The following is a 19795-nucleotide window of genomic DNA, read 5'->3' as shown; positions in this document are numbered from 1 at the left end:
AAATTTTTTTAAATAAAAAAATAAAAATTCCTACACAGTAAACTTAATGGTCTTGACTCAATGACAGTATTTTATTTCAGTAGATAACAAAATCCAGATTTCTATAGCAAACAGACAGTGGATAAAAAAAAATGGACGTAAATCTTTCAAGGTAGTATTGCAAAAATGACATTTAATTGATCCTATTCCCTCCGTTGCAAGAAATAATAAAATCTGAATCTGGAGTCCTCATTTGGAAGAATAAGCTCTTAAAATTTAAAAAAATCAAATAAAATCAAATAGCCAATATAAAACAAAACAAGAGCATAAGACTCATATGAAGTTGTTGCTTTTTTCCAGCCCCTCCCTCAAGGTTGGTGCTTTTAATAACTCTGTATAACAACACCTACAAATAGGTGGTGTTTTTATTGTCAACTCAAAAGAAACATAAAAAATATTTTTCAAAAGCTGTGGAGTTATTTAGGCTATAATTTATCTACAGATTACCTGGGATAAAATACCAGCACTGGACTACAACATCTCTAGCTGCCTTCATTACTGACAGGCACTTGGGAAGCATGAAGCATCTCTCCATGGAAAGATGTGGCTCCTAAAGCCAGCACAGTGAGTGACCCGATACATCACCTTGGAAATGCCATTTTGCCTTCCTGATCTCGGTTTCCTCACTTAGATATAGGGGATCAACTCTCAACGGTCTCCTCCATTCCTAAAATGTTAAGATTCTAAACTTATGGCAACTTTAGAAAGTCCTTTCTTTCATGCATACTAAGAGAGTGAATATAACTTTTTCAAAAGATCTAACCTAATATACGAGCGTGCAATATTCCCCATTTGCATTTTATTCTCAAAAGTATTTCATTTACTCACAGAAAATACTTTATGTATGAGATGTGATTATTAAGTAATGAGACTGGCTTATGCACATGTGGCTAGGGAATGAGAATCAGTATTTTAGAGTCACTAGATAGAAAATTTCCCACACTGAAGAAGTGGAAAGAAAAATAAAGAAACTCTCTACCAGCAACTTTAATCCATGATGGAAAGAACTGACCTAAAAAAGAGACTCAGATTCTCTCCCTGCTGTTTTTTACAGATGAATCTCAATTATTTGTTAGGTACACAAATCTACCCGTGGATTTTACTGCTATCTATTATCATTTTAGCAGCTGAATCTTGTCATAAGTCCTCTTAGATTTTGTAATTAGTATTATAAAGCGGTAAACACAGACAGATTATACACAACAACATTACCTTTATCATGCACATTTAAAGTTTTTAAGAGGTCTTCCCGGATTGGATACTTGGCTTTATAACAGAGCCTTTGAACATTGGAAGATGTGTCATCGCCTGAGAGTGTAGTAAGGTCTATAAAGGTAACAGCTTTCAGGAGCCAAGCAGCCTGGTTTAAGAAAAGTAAAAACAAGATAAAAAAAAAAAAAAAAAAAATCAACAACCCAGTAGGTTAGCAGGAAATCACTAGACAAACATTTGTGCTAAAATCTGACATCTACACTGTTCTCAGGCATGTCATTCTCATATGTGATGTAAACACTGCTCAAGAGTGACCAACAAGATGAACGCTGCATAGAACAAAATAAAAGAGGGGTACAGAGTGGTCTTAAAATGATTTTTCCTTCCATAGCTATCCCAAAGTGAAATCCCTAATAGAGGAAGCCTCCCCACATCAGACCTCTCCATCTTATCTACCGGGACCCTTGATGGCTACCGTTATCAGCAAGAGAACTTGGGAAAAAGAGGATCTCTAACTGATATTTTTACCTCCACTCTTGGGATCTGAGACATTTAAAAAAGAGTCTCTAATTTCTTTGCTGTTCCCCCCCCTCAACCCGTGTAATCCAATTTCATTTTTGAAACAATATTCATAGCTTGTAACTCATTCTAGTGACTTTCCTTTTATCTTTCAATTAGAATATTTCTAAAGATGGGTAAAATGTGAAATGTCACCCTCAAAGATTCACAAAATATCACACTATTTTGCCTCAGTTGAGAAATGAACTCTGAATTCCTTTTAGTCCTGCAACGCACAGCACATCTTGGTCAGTAGCCACTGAAGGATATGCTGATCACAAGTGCCCCATGAAACATCACGTTTTGAATTTTGGAAAATGATTTATGAAAATTAATAGTGAGGTAAACACGGTGGTCAAAGAAGGTCAACTTTTATGCCTAAAGGCCTCAACAGCAGACACATCAGGTCTAGATGTTATGGTTTAAAAATTAAAATAGAAGACAACCAAAGAAGGTATGTCTAAGGGACTGAATAAATGTGTTGAGGTAATACGCCATTTAATTCACTCATGAATAAAGATGCCTCAAATTCATTTGCGGCTTTGCCACTCAAAAGTGATAAGATGTTTAACTTGTTTGGATAAATGTGTTATCTTTCTCCAACCCATCATCATCATATATGAATTATTAAAATAAGTCATGGACAGCTGCAATCTTTTAAGTTTAGATGCATCTTGAGCAAAATTCAATATTGTGGCCTTGAGGGAAGAGACCAAGCATTGTAAACTACAGGAACAGAATGCTCGAGAGGAAACCTTACTTGCCACTCCTTTTTCACGGTCCTGCGAGCCTGGATTTGCTCTGCACGCCTCAGAACTGCTGGTTGATTCACTTGTATTTTGGAGATCCAGCTAAGGTCTAAAGGGGAAAGAAGAACACTTCTTTATTAAATATATTCACCTATTTTTACACAGTCCTTGAAAGGATATATCATTTTGCATCAGAGCTTTTGTAGAGCTTCTGTTTCTTTTTTGCATAATTACCAATCAATAGCCTTGTTGAACGAAGCCTGGTCATGAAAAGGCATACTTCGTGTAAAATCAAGTACAGGAGGAACCGGAAGAACCCGTATTGATTCATTACACAGATATGTCTAACAATGGAGGAAAATGTTACATGACTGCTGCCACGTGCTTCACTTCTGACGGCAAAGGCTTATTTGTAAGTGTCCCGTCCAGAAGAACAAATGATTAATAAATACCTGAGTGAATTAATGTTGGGGCTTAAAGAAATACTGGATCACTATCCACTTACTGACAAGATTAATCTCCACTAGACGCTGATATGATATAGCCCATTCTTTCCTCAGAGGAGAATATTTCAAACTGTTATCAGAAATTACGACATTGTTAGAACAGAAATTTCAAAAAGGGAAAGAAAGAAAGAAGGTGTTCAAAATTCTGGGAGGCATCTTCATTGTTTCTGTTTTGAAATGCTCTTTCCTACTTGGATCCTACCCTCTGTCTCTTAACTGTAATTTCTATTTTGAACCCAGCCTACATGTTAGCTCTTGTGAAAACACTGCCAAGCTCCTTAGAGCTAACGTTTGGATACAGCTATACTGTACAACTTGAATTTAGTTCAGCAAGGAGTCGTGGTAAAATGGTCTCCTGTGCTCACCGTATTCTGAGTCATGATCTTATCTCCGAGTTTCTAACACCAAACATCGGTGCACATGTACCGATGCACATGGAACTTTTGTCCACCAGCACTCTGTAACCGAGGTGACCTTACAGTAAATTGAGCACACACCCATTTACCTTCGATAACTAACCTCGTTTTTATAGCTCTCTAGCATCTTCTACCTTCTATAAATAACCTCACTTTTATAGCCCTCTAGCAACTTCTTTTTGGAAGAGCCTTAAAAAAACACAGTGGGAAAGGTTCTTCTTTAGAAAATGCGTCCCAATTATCTGTGACTTTGCTTCCTGCAGTTTCAGTCACCTGTGGTCAACTGCAGTCCAAACATCAATGATCCTCCTTCTGAGGTAGCAGAAGGTCAACAGTAGCCTAACGCTAGGTCACAATGCCTACATCATTCACCTCATTTCCTCTCATCAGAGAGGCATTTTATCATCTCACATCATCACTAGGGGGACTAAAGTACAGTAAAATATTCTGAGAGAGACCACCTTCACGTGACTTGTATGACAGCATATTGTCATAATTGTTCCATTTTATTATAACTTATTGCTGTTAATCTCTTACTGTGCCTAACATACAAATTCAAATTTATCATAGACGTGTATGTATAGGGGAAAATATGGTATATATGTAGGGTCCAATACTGTCCACAGTTTCAGGCAGCCACTGGGGGCGGTCCTGGACATATTCCCCACAGATCAGAGGGTCTACCGTAGACCAGGCTCTATAATGTGATGGGGAAAACCGCTGACTGCATACTGCACTACATCACCACACAAATAATAATAACAAAGTATTTGCATCTACCACAAAGATAAGACCACACTTCTACAAAAAATATTCTCTCTTGTCATTTCCAATTGATTCCTCTTATCAATATTAATGTTGTAGAAATTCTAAGTAAAAGTCTGAGTGATTAATAATGATATACTTACTTAAATATCACTGAATAAAAAGCAGAGCCTGGGTGCTTTTTTTTTTCAATTAAATTATTTTGTTAGCCGAAATTATTTAACAAAACAGATTTTTAACATTTCAATCCATCTGCTCCTCAAAGACACTGTGTGTTTTCCTGCTTGTCTACTGAGCCAACATCACAGAGAAAATGGGAGTCTAAGGTCAAGCAAATGAAATCTGCCTCTTCTTCCCCACAGAGATGGTTCTAGGTAAAGCCCAAAGAAACCAGACCAGACAGACATGCCAGACTCATCCTAATTTGTAAGACCTATAAGAACCCCTCTCTACCCAAAGACAGGGGAGATTCTTTAAATAAATTTAAAAAACACCAACAACTAGTAATGGTGATTAGGTTTGTGGTAAAGATCGTTTCGGGCAGATAGTAAAATCAATGAGGCCAAGAGTTGTGTGAAGTACAAGGCTCACCACCAAGCGACAGTTGTCAGTGGCCAAAAGAGGGAAGCTTATGCTGGTGGGGCAAGGTGTCGGGGGGCTGTCCTTTATCAGTCATGGGACACTTTCTGGAAGCCCCTCTCCGCCTCTTCTCTACTCCCCACTCCCACCAACGGAAGCACTGCTAGTGGAGAGAGGTCTCGGGCAGTCCCAGGATTCTTCACCACCAGGCTGCTTCTATCCTCCTATGAGTCCTCTTTTCCCTCTCTCCTCCACCCCTGCGGTACAGCCTTTCAAAACTAGCGGGAGTTCCCTGGCAACCCTGTCACGTTCTGTCTCGGTACCTGTGCATGCTGTCTGCTCCTTCTGCCCTTCATTATCTTGTCAACAGAGTGAACTCCTACCCAACCTAGACTCCATTCAAATGCCAGCTTCTCTGTGAATCTTCTCTGAAACATGCAGGTTGAGGTACTCTTTTTGCTTCTGTGCAATTATTGTTGCTCTATAGTGTACCGTCAGTGCAGACCCCTTCATTCTGAATACACTGATCTGTCAGAATGTTCACATTCCCCACAGGCTTTGAAAACTCCAAGCCAAGTGCCTGGCACATGGGTGGCATTCAATAAACAGAATAGTCCCCCAGCACCAACAATGACCAAATTCTGAGCAATACCTTTCCCAACTGCTTTAAAAAAAATTAGTGTTTACTTTTCCCCCCACCACTTTATTGAGGTATCACTGACAAATAAAAATTATGTATGCTTAAGATATACATCTTGATGTTTTGATATACGTATACACTGCGAAATAATCATCACAATCAAGCTAACTAACCTATCTATCACTTCAAACCATTTTCTGTTTTTTCACTTTTTGTGTGTGTTGAGAATAATTAAGATCTACTCTCCGGCAGATTTCAACCACACCATCAAGTCTTGTTAACAACAGTCACGTTGCTGTACACTAGATGTCTGGAACTTATTCACCCTGTATAATGGAACTTTGCACCCCAATTATTTCTAATAAAAGAACTTGTGGATATGAAGCATGGGACCTGCTTCAGAAGAAGTTGGGACTGAAGCCTGAACAGAATACCTGAGGGCATCCACCTTGAAAACTAATTTTTAGTACTATTCCCCACCAAAGGTTAGAACCCACAAGGCCTGCTCGCAACTTCGCAGATACCACTCACCAGAGGTCCCTACAAACCCCCTACTGGTGAATGTAACAGGATGACTTCTCTTGCAATATCAGCCTCCACTGTTAAAAATATCATTAGTGGTCATAAAATTATCCAGCCCCATATTTAATCCAGCCACAGAATTTGCCTCTGTGACCTCCCCTGGTAATGAATTATATAAGTGACTATCTCATTTTATTAGCACTTAATTTGCTACTCTTTAATTTCATCAAATAACCCTTGTTCTCATATTATGGGGTCTGGGGAAAAGAAAGGACTGATTGGCCTTTGTTATGTCCTTCATAATTTTTAATATTTTATTCGAGTACCCTTTAGCGTCTCTCCTTTCCAGGAGAAGTGATTCTAATGCACACAATCTCATCAGCACCATAGAATCTTCTTACGGGGCCAGGAGGGGTTTCAAGTACACGTGCCTTTGGGGAGAATCAACATGAAGCCATAATTGGAAGGCGATAATACTCTTTTCTTAAAACTTTTCCATGAAAAAATATCCTACTGTGTCTCTTAGTGTGTCATTTGGGTGGCTTTCAGACCCTTCTGTCAGTTATAAATTTATTCTCAGATACTCTTCTCACAATGTTTTATTATGGTTATTTTTCCTGTGTCAGTCTCAATGGAGACAAATCATTTTCCTTACGAATCTACCATGGAGTCTCTCTGTCACTTGCACTGCTGCTTCCTGGGATGTTCTCACACTTCTTCAGAGTATTTCAAATTGCCACTCTGTGAAAGGAGGTTTATTCTGCGTTTTGACTTTACCTTTGTTCCTAGTGGAGAAAAATACATTCCGATAATTTTTTTAATTTTTTTTTTTTTTTAATTTCTGAGAGAGAGAGAGCAGCGTGAGCAGGGGAGGGTCAGAGAGAGAGGAAGACGCAGAATCTGAACCAAGCTCCAGGCTCTGAGCTGGCTGTCAGCACAGAGCCCGACGCGGGGCTCGAACCCACGAGCCTTGTGATCATGACCTGAGCCGAAGTTAGACGCTTAACTGACTGAGCCACCCCGGCGCCCCTACAATGTGACAGTTTATTAGAGATTTTTCTCCCCAAAAAATCTGGGAAAACAAAGACTAAATTTTCCATGCTTTCTTTTCATTCCTTCTGTTTATTTTCAGTTTTAATTTGCATCCTCCCAGGAATCAGCCAGAGCCTCCCATATGCGCAAGTGCCTAGCACAAAAATGGTTGCTCAATAAGGCTCTTGCATCAAAATAAATTAATTTTTACAAAATGTTTACTTATTTTGAGAGAGAAGGAGAGGGAGGAACAGAGAGAAAGGGAGAGAGAGAATCCCAAGCAGGCTCCACACTGTCAATGCAGAGCCTGATACAGGGTTCAATCTCATAAACTGTGAGATCATGACCTGAGCTATAATCAAGAATCGGATGCTTAACCAACTGAGCCATCCAGGCCCCACAGTAAATTTACTGTTTCCCTCAGACAACGTAACTGGTGAAATATCAACTGACCATGTCTAGTCTTTTTTTTTTTTTTAATATTTGTTTTTGAAAGACAGAGACAGAGCACAAGCGGGAGAGGAGCAGAGAGACAGGGAGAAACAATCCAAAGCCGGCTCCAGGCTCTGAGCTGTCAGCACAGAGCCCAACATGGGGCTTAAACTCATGAATCGTGAGATCATGACCTGTGGGACGCTCAACTGACTGAACTTCCCAGGCGCCCCGACCATGCCGGGTCTTTTAATCTTAGCCTTGGAAAACAGCAACTTAGCTAAAAAAAAAAGAGCTTTGGATGTTAGTGCGTGCCTGATCCATCCAAACTCAGAAGATAGTCTACTTATACAAATGAGCAGACTCAGCCTTGTCCACTTCCTAGGCCAAAAATATACAAGAAAGACTGGAAGCCTCATCCTTACTAGCAGGTAGGAGGTAGAATTTGCTTTCTTCACAAAGTCTACTGCCATCTAAAGAACTCCAGGTGAGCTCTCCAGGGCATCCATGCCCCCACAGGACATGAGCCAACATTTCCAACATTCTACCATGTAAACCCAATCCTCAGAACCCAGATAGACGGTCTAGAAACCAAGACACCAGGGAACGCCTGAGTGGCTCAGTTGGTTAGGTGTCCAACTCTTGATCTCAGCGCAGGTCTTAATCTCAGGGTCCACACTGGGCTATATGCTAGGGGTGAAGCCTATTAAACAAAAAATAGAAACCAAGCCACCAACAACTTTATTACAACATATATTGCTACTACTCACAGGCCTTACTACTATGACATCTCCTCACAGCCACCCTGACCCTGACCTCCAACTCCTGTCCCACATACATTCTCCATTAAGACCACTCTTTAGGATATCAATGCAAGTCCAGGTGAGTATTTAGTTTACTATACCCTCTAAAATACTTCAACTTAGGGGCGCATGGGTAGCACAGGTTAAGCATCTGACTTTGGCTCAGGTCATGACCTCACAGTTTGTAAGTTCGAGCCCCACATTAGGTTCTGTGCCGACAGCTCAGAGCCTGGAGCCTGTTTCAGATTCTGTGTCTCCTTCTCTCTCTGCCCCTCCCCTGCTCTCTCTCTCTCAAAAATAAATAAATATCTTAAAAAATTTTTTTACATAAATTACTTCACTTAGATTTCTGGCAGCAATCTGACATGATCTGCTACCTGGTTCCTTCTGTACCAATCTAGACTATTCTCTGCTTACCCTCCTGTTCCCTTTGGTTGTCATTTCCAGTACGTATTGTGTCCAGAGCCAGGTGGGTTATAACGTTCTTTCAGAACACATCATCACAGTGGAGCAGAGCCTGGGTTCACATTACAAGACACATGTAGTCTTGCACCCGGCTTCACACAGCGGCATCCCATTGTGACTTTAAGGTCTCCCCACTTTCCCTCATCCTTCGTCCTTCCTTGAGACTCGAGCCCTTCCTTTCCCAGCTATCGCTGCTCTTACTAATTAATTTCTCTCAATTATTCTCCTTCTCGATTCATCAGATATTGTCTGTAGGTTAATCTAGGCACCGAAAGAAGAACCTGGTCGCCTGTTCTGGCAGTGAAAATACTGTTTGCTGCGGTCTCCAGGCTCCCTGTTCCAGATCCACTTGTCCCCAGCAAGCCCGTAATCAGTGACCGGCAGGTGGCTGCAGCTACGTAGCCAGAGAGCCAGAAGCCCTTAGAGGAGTGAAGCCCCCAAATGCACGTCCTACCACCTCCCCATTTAGCATTCCTGGCCTGGAGGCATTGAGCCACATGGTGTGAGAAGCACAGTGGCATTATATAGGTTGCTGCTCTCCTGAAAGAGCTTAGGGAATAAAGTCACAGACTGGGAAGATCTGAATAATATAAAAAAAAACAAAACCAAAAACAAAAAAAACCATAAGCCAATATATGGGGACCAAAAAAATCAATGCTTTTAACCAACATTTCCAACTAATCTGTTAGGAATTCAATGAAAAATGACGAAAACTGACTTTGCTGACTGGAATAAAAAGGGACGGATGGTAAAAACTCAAACCCCTGAGAAGAGATTGGAGGAACAACCTGTGAAAACAAACAGGAACCAAAGGCACAAATGCAGAGCCCAAACCAGAAGAACACCACCAGCGTTTAACAGCAACAGCCTCGCCCAGATGTCACAGCAGCTGCTGCGGACGGTGACACCACCACTTACCCTAACTCACTTGGAGAAAGCATCCAAAGCCTGAACCATGCATGACTGCGGGTGGCAGGAAAGAGGGGAGATCCATTCCTTCCTCTTAGCACCTCCCCGATGGAATTACCCAACACTAAGAGGACAGGAGTTAGTTGCTGGAAAGTCAAAAAATGACAAATTTCTATTACAATGGTCCGTAAGCTTGGGACATGCTAGATGAGTTAGCTTCTCTTGGAGATGCATAAAGCATTTAGCACGCGTGCCTCAATGACAAAGTCCCACAGAAAAGAAACCTTCTTGAATTTTCTCTAATTCAGCATTTCTCAAACAGCTGACCATAAAAGGCTTTTCTTCTATAACGTACACTTACCACACTTGCTGGGCAATAAGTCAAGTTCAGAGGAAGGGAAGGTCAGAGTAGTTTCGTCCAGTTGGCTAAAACAAAACCTCTTAGTAAACAAGTGGAGATAAGAGACTGACCCGAAAGCAGAGGTTTTCAGTCTGGAGACATTTCTGGTTGTCACGGCTGGTGGTGGGAGTGTGACACTTGCATCTAATAGGCAGAGGCCAGGGATGCTGTTAAACATCCTACAATATACAGGACTGTCTCTCAAGAGGGTAAGTGCCTGACACTAAGCTTTCTAACTGGAGCCTAAGTGGCTGACATTAAGCTTTTCATGGCTTAGGCATCCATTTCAAAAGACATCTGTCCTGAACACACATATCGGCAGCTGTATGACACCATTACTAAGGAACCAACCAACAAGGAACTGGACAGCCCCCACACACAAAGGTCACTCTTTCAGAAAGCTCTGGGTAACCCAGACAACTGCCTTGAGTGACCCTGCTTCCCCTTCTCATGCTCCAGTTCCTGTTCTTTTGCTTTAAATTAGCCAATAAAGAGGGAGCCCACAATACCCTATACACCCCACCCTCAGGCCCTAATAAAGACACAGATCATCATTTGTGCGTGCACACTTGCTCTCTCTCTATACCTGAAACTGCACAGTGCAGCCCTCGGGTGTGCTGTGTAGTCTCCAGGACCTGTGAGTGATGAATCTTGATCCTCAAAGTTCCCTGACAATTTCTGCTGAAGTGCGTCCTGCAGTCATAGTAAGAAGCGGAAGAGGTGACCCACCCATAAATAGGCGCCCTGGCAGGGGAACCGGCTGTGGACTTTGCCACAAGTGATGTACCCACGTGAGCACTGCAGACATTCCTGACCAAGGCCACTACCAGCAACAGGCTCAGGACCAAGAGAACAGTCCAATAACAGAGAGTAACTGGGCCCTAAATGTCAACAGTGCCAACACAGAAAGCCTACGCAAAGGACGGGCAGGATCCAAGAATAAAGAGGAAGCACTGAAGGCTTATGAGAAACAGGAGTTTCAGGAGTAAAAGCAAGTTGGCTCTACTTGATTCACTGCGGCTTATTTGTAAAGCAGGCTAAGGAGTCCGGAGCTGTGCTATCCAATGAGTAGCCATGGTCACATGTGGCCACTCGAGCATCTGAAATGTGGAACAGTCTAATTTGAGATATGTTTTAAGTGTAAAATACTCAGCAGATTTCAAAGATTTAGCACCAAAATGAATGCAAAATATCTCTATAATTATGTTTTGATATTGATTACATACTGGAAATATAATATTTGGGATACATTTGGTTAAATAAAAAGTTATTAAGATTTTCACCTGTTTTTTAACCTTTATAATATGCATTCTAAAAGATCTTAAATTACTTTGTGTTGCCCATCGTATTTCTTTCTTGTTGGGTTTTTTCTTTTCTTTTTTTTTTTCCTTTTTTTTGGTTAAGTTTACTTATTTTGAGAGAGAGAGAGAGTGCAGAAAAGTGGGGCAGAAAAAGAGAGAGAGAGAATTCCAAGTAGGCTCTGTGCTGTCAGCAATAGCAAGATCAAGACCTGAGCCAAAATCAGGAGTTGTACGCTTAGCCAACTGAGCTACCCAGGCACCCCGTTCGTTGTATTTCTATTAGACAGCACTGGTCTAGACTTTATCCTGTAAGTGATCAGAGCCTCTGAAGATTTCCAAACTGGGCTGTAACAAAATCAAAGAAGTATTTTCTAAAAATAAGCAGTATACAGAATATGTACCATAGAAATGCTTACACAAATATGCAAATACAAGTATGAAACGGTATTTATGGTAGCAGTGTTACAAGGGACACTAAGATACATGACTGATTCAATCAAATATAGCAGATCCATAATACAGAATATGATCCAGCCATTAAAAAGAATGAGGTAGGTCAGTAAGTGCTGTCATGGAAAACTGATTATGGTGCATTACTCCATGAAAATAAGCGACCTGCATGGCAGTGACTTGTTTTAAATAAAAATGTTTATGGGGCACCTGAGTGGCTCAGTCGGTTAAGTAACTGACTTCAGTTCAGGTCATGATCTTGTGGCTCATGAGTTCAAGCCCTGCATTGGGCTCTGTGCTGACAGCTCGGAGCCTGAGGCCTCCTTCATATTCTGTGTCTCCCTCTCTCTCTCTCTGCCCCTCTCCTGCTCACACTCTGTCTTTCTCTCTCAAAAATAAATAATAAACATTTATTCAAAAATTTTAAATGTTTATAAAAACAAAAATACAAATATAAAACATATATCTGTTGGTACATGTGCAAAAAAAGTAGAATATATACCAAAGTGACATAAGTGTTTCTCTTCAGAGCTAGAATTATGTAAGATTTCTACTTCCTCATGTTGCAGTTCCATAAAACCGAAATTTTTCACCAAATGCGAGCATTACCTTATTGAGCCGTAAGAACAAAATACACTAAGCTCTTCTGAATTAAGAGGCACACAGGCAGGAGTGGCAGGTGGAAGGAGACTGCAGTAGGTAAGCCAGTAAGATCTCTGTTACTATAGTCCAGACATCAGCATCATGTATCACGTCCGTGGGGCATCTCACACTCCAAACCTGTCATGACCTACCTTGCCACTGAGCTCTTCCACAACCCAGCCTGACACAGCTGTACACCGCCAGGTGGAAAGGAACAGCAGAATGCCACCGTTACTGCTCCCACAGAAAGGCCACCAAACATCAGCACCAGAGGCCACCAGACGAAACCTGATTATTATATAAATCCTCTATGAAACTAATATCACACCTGGGTAAGACAGGCCCACACTGGCCCACCCACAGCAATGCCCTTCCCCATAGTTAAGGAGTCTGTGGGGCCAAAGGTCCAGACTTTCCCTGAGATCACATTCTCTTTCCAGGCCATGGGCAGGAGCACGGGACCCCAGAATTCCTAGACACACGGCATCAGGTCTGCTCACAGAGTGTTACACAGGGGTCTCCATCCCAAAGTCGATAGTTTAAACTTAAGATACGAGGCATATCAGGGACTCTGCTCCTAGAAAGTTTGGTCAATATGCATCTGTCGATGAGTTACATTTGTTCTCTCATTCAACTAATATAAACGGGGTACACACGATGGTGCCAGCACTGCTTGAGGCTCTGTGGATTCATCAGTGAATGAGAAAACAAAATCCTGACTCTCACAAAGCTTCTTCCGAGGAGATGGGGCAAATAAACATGTAAATGTATGTTGAACATATTACATAACATATGTTACATAGGGTAAGAGAAAGGAGAAGGCAGGGATGGGCATGGTCAGGGAGAATTTCTGGTAAGAAAACAACTGAGCAGGGCCCCATATTAAATAAGGAAGGGAGCAAAGAGACCACCAACCAGGGGAAACAGTGTTCTAGGCAGAGAGAAGAGCAAACGCAAACGTCTAAAGCAAGAGTGAACATGTCATATTTGAGGCAAAGCAGGGACACAGGTGTAACTGGTGGGTGGTAAACAAGGAGAACTGGGAGTCGTAGAGATGAAGTCAAAGACGCTATGAGCCAGGTCAGAGAGGAAATTGTTCTCCAAACTGAGAGCCATGACCCATGGATATGTCATGAAATCAAGGTTGTCAGCTACAATGAGTATTTTTTTAAAAGAAGAGACAATAAAATGGAAAACATCAGGACACCTTTTATACAATACAGATAAGGGTCAGACGCAGAAATTTTGCTGCAATTATACATATGTAGGCATGTTCTGTGGGGCAATATAAAGTCCATGGCCAGCTGTGAAGCATGGCCCGTAAGGTTTGAAAGCCCCTGACGAAGGACTTTTTCGCACAGAAGGGCTTTAGGTATGAGAGAGGAAGTCTTCAGAGAACTCTGTGTGGAGAGACGAAATGATCAGATTTAGGTTTACATTTCAGGAAGCCCCTCTGGCTGCTGTGGGGAAGACAGTAGAAGGCTCAGGCAATAGCAGGGGCAGCTTGGACTAGAACACTGGTAGCGGGGAGGAGAGAGTGGTCAAAGCCTCATCAGTCCACTGACTGCAGCATTTCAGTCTTTAAAATGTGCTTTCAAACAAATAAAAGCTGCTCATTCTCTGGTGCCATCTGGAGAGGGAATAGTGCAAGAAGAGCTGGTATTCCAGAGGCGACTGGAAGGCTCACAGAGCACAGAATTCAAGGAAGGATTCCTTCTGCTCAGTACCCACAAATATCCTCAGCTAAGTCTCTGTGGGGGAAGTCCACAGGCTGGAACAAACCATCAGAGCTTATCCCTCTGCCTCCACGCTCTGACCACTGGAGTAAAACTTATTATTGGGCACAATCCGGTCCATCTGCTGAGCTTCTGGTCCTCGCTCAGAGTGACCCCACCATCCTAATTTGCCCAGGACTTGCTCAGTTGACACCCCCTGTCCCATCTTGTGTAGCATTGCTTCTATATTTCATTTTTCTAATAAACAAATGTGGGCATGGGGGTAGGCTCAGTTGGTTGAGTGTGCACCTTTTGATTTTGGCTCAGGTCATGATTCCAGGGTCGTGGGATGGAGCCCCTCACCAGGTTCCACACTGAGCGTAGAGCCTACTTGAGATTTTCTCTCTCTCTCCCTTTGCCCCTCTCCCCTGCTCTCTCTCTCTCTCTGTAATACAAACATAAAATAAAATTTTTAATAAGCAAAATAAACCAGCCTGGGTTTTGTAGACCCCAGTTTCTACCATATTCATGTAAGAGGAAAGTATAGTGAACAGAGATCTCACTTGAATATGTACTTCACTCTGTAAGGAGACCACAATTTGACTCTTCCCCCGTCTTCCAGACATAAACTGTCCCTCCCAGCACGCAGGACATTCACTGACAACTAAGGGTACTTGGGACACTGGTGGCGGGCAACAATAACTCCTTCCAGTCGCGGGTGGTGGTAGGAGGGATACCCAACACTCTTGTGTCTCCACAGTCATTTGAATATAACCAGCCAGTTATGCCCCAGCCTGGGCCCAAGCCCACAAGAGACACACACACACCACACCGCCAGCCGGGAGGGCACGAGAAGTATGAGAAATTGTAGGCTAGGTGAATAAGGAATATGTATGGGGAATACCCAGATTCCTAGACGAGAACTAACTGCAAGCAATGCTTTTGTCATTTTTATAGTCTATAAATCTAAAACTCTTTAAGGTTAGCCCTTTTTATTTTGGAAAAATCTATCCGCAACAATGAGCTCAAAAAAAAGTATGCTTAATGAAATATTAAATTCCGAACTTCCATTTCTCAGAAAAGCTGATGATCTGTAATTTGCACAAAATACTTTTCAACATTTACCAGGTGCCAACATAACTCTACAGAGATGCCACTCAGTCCAAGACCCAAATCTGCTAGAAAGCATCTTTCTACATACTTCAAAAATTAGCGGTTATGTGAAGAAGGCTGTGTTTAATGATGGCCATTTAACACAGCCTCACAAGATGCAGTTCCATAAAGCGCTGAAGCATGACTTTCCACTTAGATAAAATGAGCATGGACAGTCCCCAACTTACAATGGTTCGATTTACAATTTTTCAATTTTATGGTGATGCAAAAGCAATATGCACTCAGTAGAAACCATATTTCAAATTTTGAATTCTGACCTTTCCCCAGAGTACGGCTACGTGGTAGGATCCTCTCTCATGTTGGGCAGCGACATCCACAGCTCCCAGAAGGCCATGTGATCCCAAGGGTAAATCACCCACACGCTGACAGCCATCCTGTATCCATAACAACCATTCTGTTTCTCGCTGTCAGTATTTAATATATTCTATGACTACTCAACACTTTATTATAAAAGAGACCTTGAGGGACACATGGGTGGCTCAGTGGGTTGAGCCTCTGACTCTAGATCTCAGCTCAGGTCACGATCCCCGTGCCATGGGATAGAGCTCTGCATCTGGCTTCACGCTGGGCATGGAGCCTGCTTAAGATCCCCTCCCCCCCACCCCCGCCTCTGAAAAAAATAAAATAATAAAATAAAATAGGCTTTGTGTCAGGTAATCCTGGCCACTTGCTAATGTAAGTGTTCTGAGCATGTTTAAGGTAAACGAGGCTAAGCCCTGATGTTTAGTGGATTAGGTGTATTAAATGGATTTCTGACTACAGTACATCCAACCTATGATGGGTTTGTCAGGACATGACCCCACCATAATCGAGGAAGATCTGTACTCTAAAAACTGCTCATTTTTACATCTAAACTTCCTAGCGTATGTATAAGTAAGGCAGTAGTTATTAAGTGGTTGGCTTTAGAAGCATAATTTCACAACTAGAAAATACCAGTTCTAGATCAGACTCACAGGTGCTGTGAAAGAGAAAGGTGCTTCAAAGAGAAAATCTGTAAAATTAATTCAAACACTGGCTCATTTTAAAAACTGAATTTATCAAATCCAAGAAAAAATTCCAGAAGTCTATTCTGTTGAAGGTAAAACATCTGACATCATGGTGACTGTCACTGTAAATTCAGTTAAAGAGGATGGTGTTGAACATATAATTATTTGATTTTGCAATGGTAACATGGGTACAATTTGTTGGAATATACTATTATGATAAAAATAATTTTCTTATTAAATTAAGAAACCTATGGAGCAGAAATATACTTGGATATGGATGCGACAGACACATAATTTACAATTTCATCCCAATAAACTTCCACATTGTAACGAAGTGCAAGCTGTAGCTGTCAAATCTTAAATATTTTATATATACAGAGAATAAGTGAACTACCTGATCTTTCTGAGAGAGCTGATGTTTAATTAAAAATAAATACTTCTTCCTGACAGTATGCACATTTCTCTTTACTGATCATCATCAGATGAATTTTAGAAACATTTGGCTCTTGGAAGAATAAGAACCGTTTTGTCAGTCAATCTAAGCTGATGTACAACTAGTCCTAAACTATTTTGTAAACACGACCTTTACATGTTGTTGGCTTTATTTTTTTTCAAAATCAGGTTGAAAATCTTTTTTAAAAAAAATAAAAAGCTGTTAAGCAAATATAACACCAAAAGCCACCAGCTTTTGAAACTCAGTGAACCACTACTACTGATGACAATTGTTTGTAAATACTGCAAACAGGAAGACACTAAAATGTATCCCTACAAAAGTAAAGACAAGACTTCAACAAATTAAATGAGTGCATTTCAACTAGCATTATTTAATGCTTTGTTTTAAAATTCTAAGATTGCACTTTGGGATACCACAACTTAATCTGTTTCGATTATCTACTGCTGTAAAATATATCACAACAAAATGTCAGGGCTCAAATCAGCAACCCCTTTATTATTTCTCCTGCTTCTTTGGGTCAAGTGGGGCAGGGACACGCAACGTGGTTTGACTCATACAACCAGTGCCTTTAAGGAAGGCAGCTAGCTAGAAGACTACGCTCTGCTGGGACACTGCGTGCGCTTCTCTTTCTCCCTGTAGGACCAGAACCTCTCCCTTTCCAAGTGGCTTCTCCAACAGTGTAGTTGAACCTCTTACAAGGCAACTCAGGGCTCCCAGATTCATAGAAACAGCCACTAAAGTATCATTTCTGCAAAAACTCTATTGGTTAAAGTGAGTCAAGGGCAACCTGAAGCGATGCTGTAAAGGGACACCAATCCCAGAGACCCAGGCCATCTTTGGGGACTAGTTACCACAAACTCCTATTTTAAATTGATTACATTTATATTCTGTACTGGAAAGAAGTGAAATTGAGACGGTTTGAGATTTTACAGTATTTAGATTTAGCAAAACATTCCAAAGAATCTTAAACAAAGACATCTTATTTGACAAGTTTGGTCTTATAAGATTACATATTATTTTGCTTGCAATGGAGACAAAAATACATTAGCTGTGAAACTATTTGTGCCAAAATATTTATGCACTTCAATTTTTGAAAAATGAGAATTAAGAACACCCTCTACTTACAGAATTTGCTCTAAGCCTACCAGATACCTCAATATCTGGAAAATATTTTCTCAATTAGAAATAATATGTTCTACAGAGAAGAATCAATTGAAGGTATCAAGAATTCCAAATTTATGAAAAAATAAAATGCAACTTTTAAAAAATTAGTGAACATTTTAATTATTTAAAAAATTTTCAATGTTCTTCAAAAAACATTTTCAATGCTCTTCAAAAAATATCAATGATAGGGGTACCTGGGTGGCTCAGTTGATTAAGTGTCTGACTCTTGGTTTTGGCTCAGGTCATGATCTCACAATTAGTGAGATCAAGCCCCGCACGCTGTCAGCATAGAGCCTGCCTGGGATTCTCTCTTTCTGCCCCTCCCTCCACCTCTCAAAATAAAATAAATATAAAATATATACATATAACAATGACATACCAGACTGATAGAGTTAAGAAACTGGTTAAAGCAGAGCAATAACTCAACTTATGTTGTTTTATAAGGCTAAGATAATTAACATGAATACATTTTTTGGCTTTGAGGTATATGAATATATTTTGTTTTAGAATGAATTGTTTTCTAGAAGGTTTTTGTTTTTTTTTATTTCTAGGAGAGACAGAGAGAGAGACAGCATGAGCAGGGGAGGGTCAGAGAGAGAGGGAGTCACAGACTGAAACAGGCTCCAGGCTCTGAGCTGGCAGTCAGCACAGAGCCCGACGCGGGGCTCAAACCCACGTACCGTGAGATCATGACCTAAGCGAAAGTCGGACACTTAACCGACTAAGCCACCCAGGCGCTTCTAAAAGTTTTTGAATAGAGCTATTTTCTCTTGAATAGAAGAGCCACTAAAAATATAAAAGCAATTTGCCAGTTGATAAGTAAATATTTTTAAAAATTATATATCATTTTAAGTATTTGAGTGCACCTTTTCACTGTCAAAAGTATCTAGCTTGCATGCCAGATCACTCCAATCAAAAATCCTACTCTATGTCACCCTGAGGAACTTTCCCAAGCCTTTCAATCACAAAAGCTTCCTGTGGACTCCCCTGGAACTTTAGCAGATATATTACGATTATAATTCTTACCTAAGTCAGTAAATATTTAGGTGTTTACTATGTATCAGGCACAGGCACGTAATCTAGTGGTTACGTTGGATTGTTTGCTGAATTGTCTTTTCAGATGTTCCCACCAGGAGAAGCTTCCCCAAAGTGAAGAGACCCAGACCATTTCATCAGTGTACAAATTTCTACCTCCCCCAGCCCAGCTCCCCATCACTGCACTCAGGCGACAGGCAGCCAACCATCTATAACATTTGATGAGTCAATGAAAGGGGGGGACTAGCAGTTTGGGGGAAGCCTTGATACACTAGAACACAGTATTTCAGGCATTTGCTTAACCGAGATTTATCATAGAGCTACTATCTGATGAGAAACCTTTTGAAAGAAGGGACAACTGGGTACAAGGAAGGATTCACAAACCAGGGAAGCCTGTGGAAGAAGTCTCAGCATCTGAGGGGAAGGGAGAAGAAAACTGTAGGACTTAACAACACAAAGAACCAAATTACACTACGTCACCTTGCCACACTTAATAATTGGTACAGGCGAGTTCTGGTGGGACACTAGGTGGCCTTCTCTTTCTCCATGTAGGACCAGAACCTCTCCCTTTCCAAGTGCCTTCTCCAACAGGGTAGCTGAAGGCAGCTCAGCGCTCCCAGAATCATAAAAACATCTATTGAAGCATCACTTCGGCTGCATTCTATCGGTTAAATGAGCCAAGGGCAGCCCAAATCAATGCTGTAGGAGACATCAATCCCAGAGACCCACGTGGAAAAGACACTGAGTGAAAAGTTTGTGGGGAACTAGATATTCACCTGGGATGGAAATATCACCTCACACATTACTTGCAGGTCAAAAGGGTAAGCTGGGATCAGAGACCTGGCCAA

The 19795-nt window shown here is 41.2% G+C and overlaps 1 protein-coding gene across 2 annotated transcripts in view; it reads right to left on the bottom strand.

Annotated features, from left to right (window-relative positions):
* The window catches only part of DERA (deoxyribose-phosphate aldolase), a 125949-nt gene that overhangs the window by 68825 nt on the left and 37329 nt on the right, over window positions 1-19795 (bottom strand). For both annotated transcript variants that reach the window (XR_005530574.1, XM_039244648.1), the window contains exons 2-3: window positions 2570-2667; window positions 1252-1399 (exon numbers count right to left, since the gene is read on the bottom strand). Coding sequence is in view for 1 of the 2 variants with exons in the window: in XM_039244648.1 (XP_039100579.1) it covers window positions 1252-1399; window positions 2570-2667 (246 nt within the window). In the remaining variant the exon portion in view is untranslated. The remainder of the gene's footprint in view (window positions 1-1251; window positions 1400-2569; window positions 2668-19795) is intronic.

The sequence above is a fragment of the Hyaena hyaena genome, unplaced genomic scaffold, assembly GCF_003009895.1.
Source record: "Hyaena hyaena isolate Hyena2069 unplaced genomic scaffold, ASM300989v1 scaffold_247, whole genome shotgun sequence".
In the NCBI taxonomy this organism is placed as follows: domain Eukaryota; kingdom Metazoa; phylum Chordata; class Mammalia; order Carnivora; family Hyaenidae; genus Hyaena; species Hyaena hyaena.
Note: the sequence above shows the minus strand (reverse complement) of the source record. Positions and strands in the feature narration are given on the sequence as shown.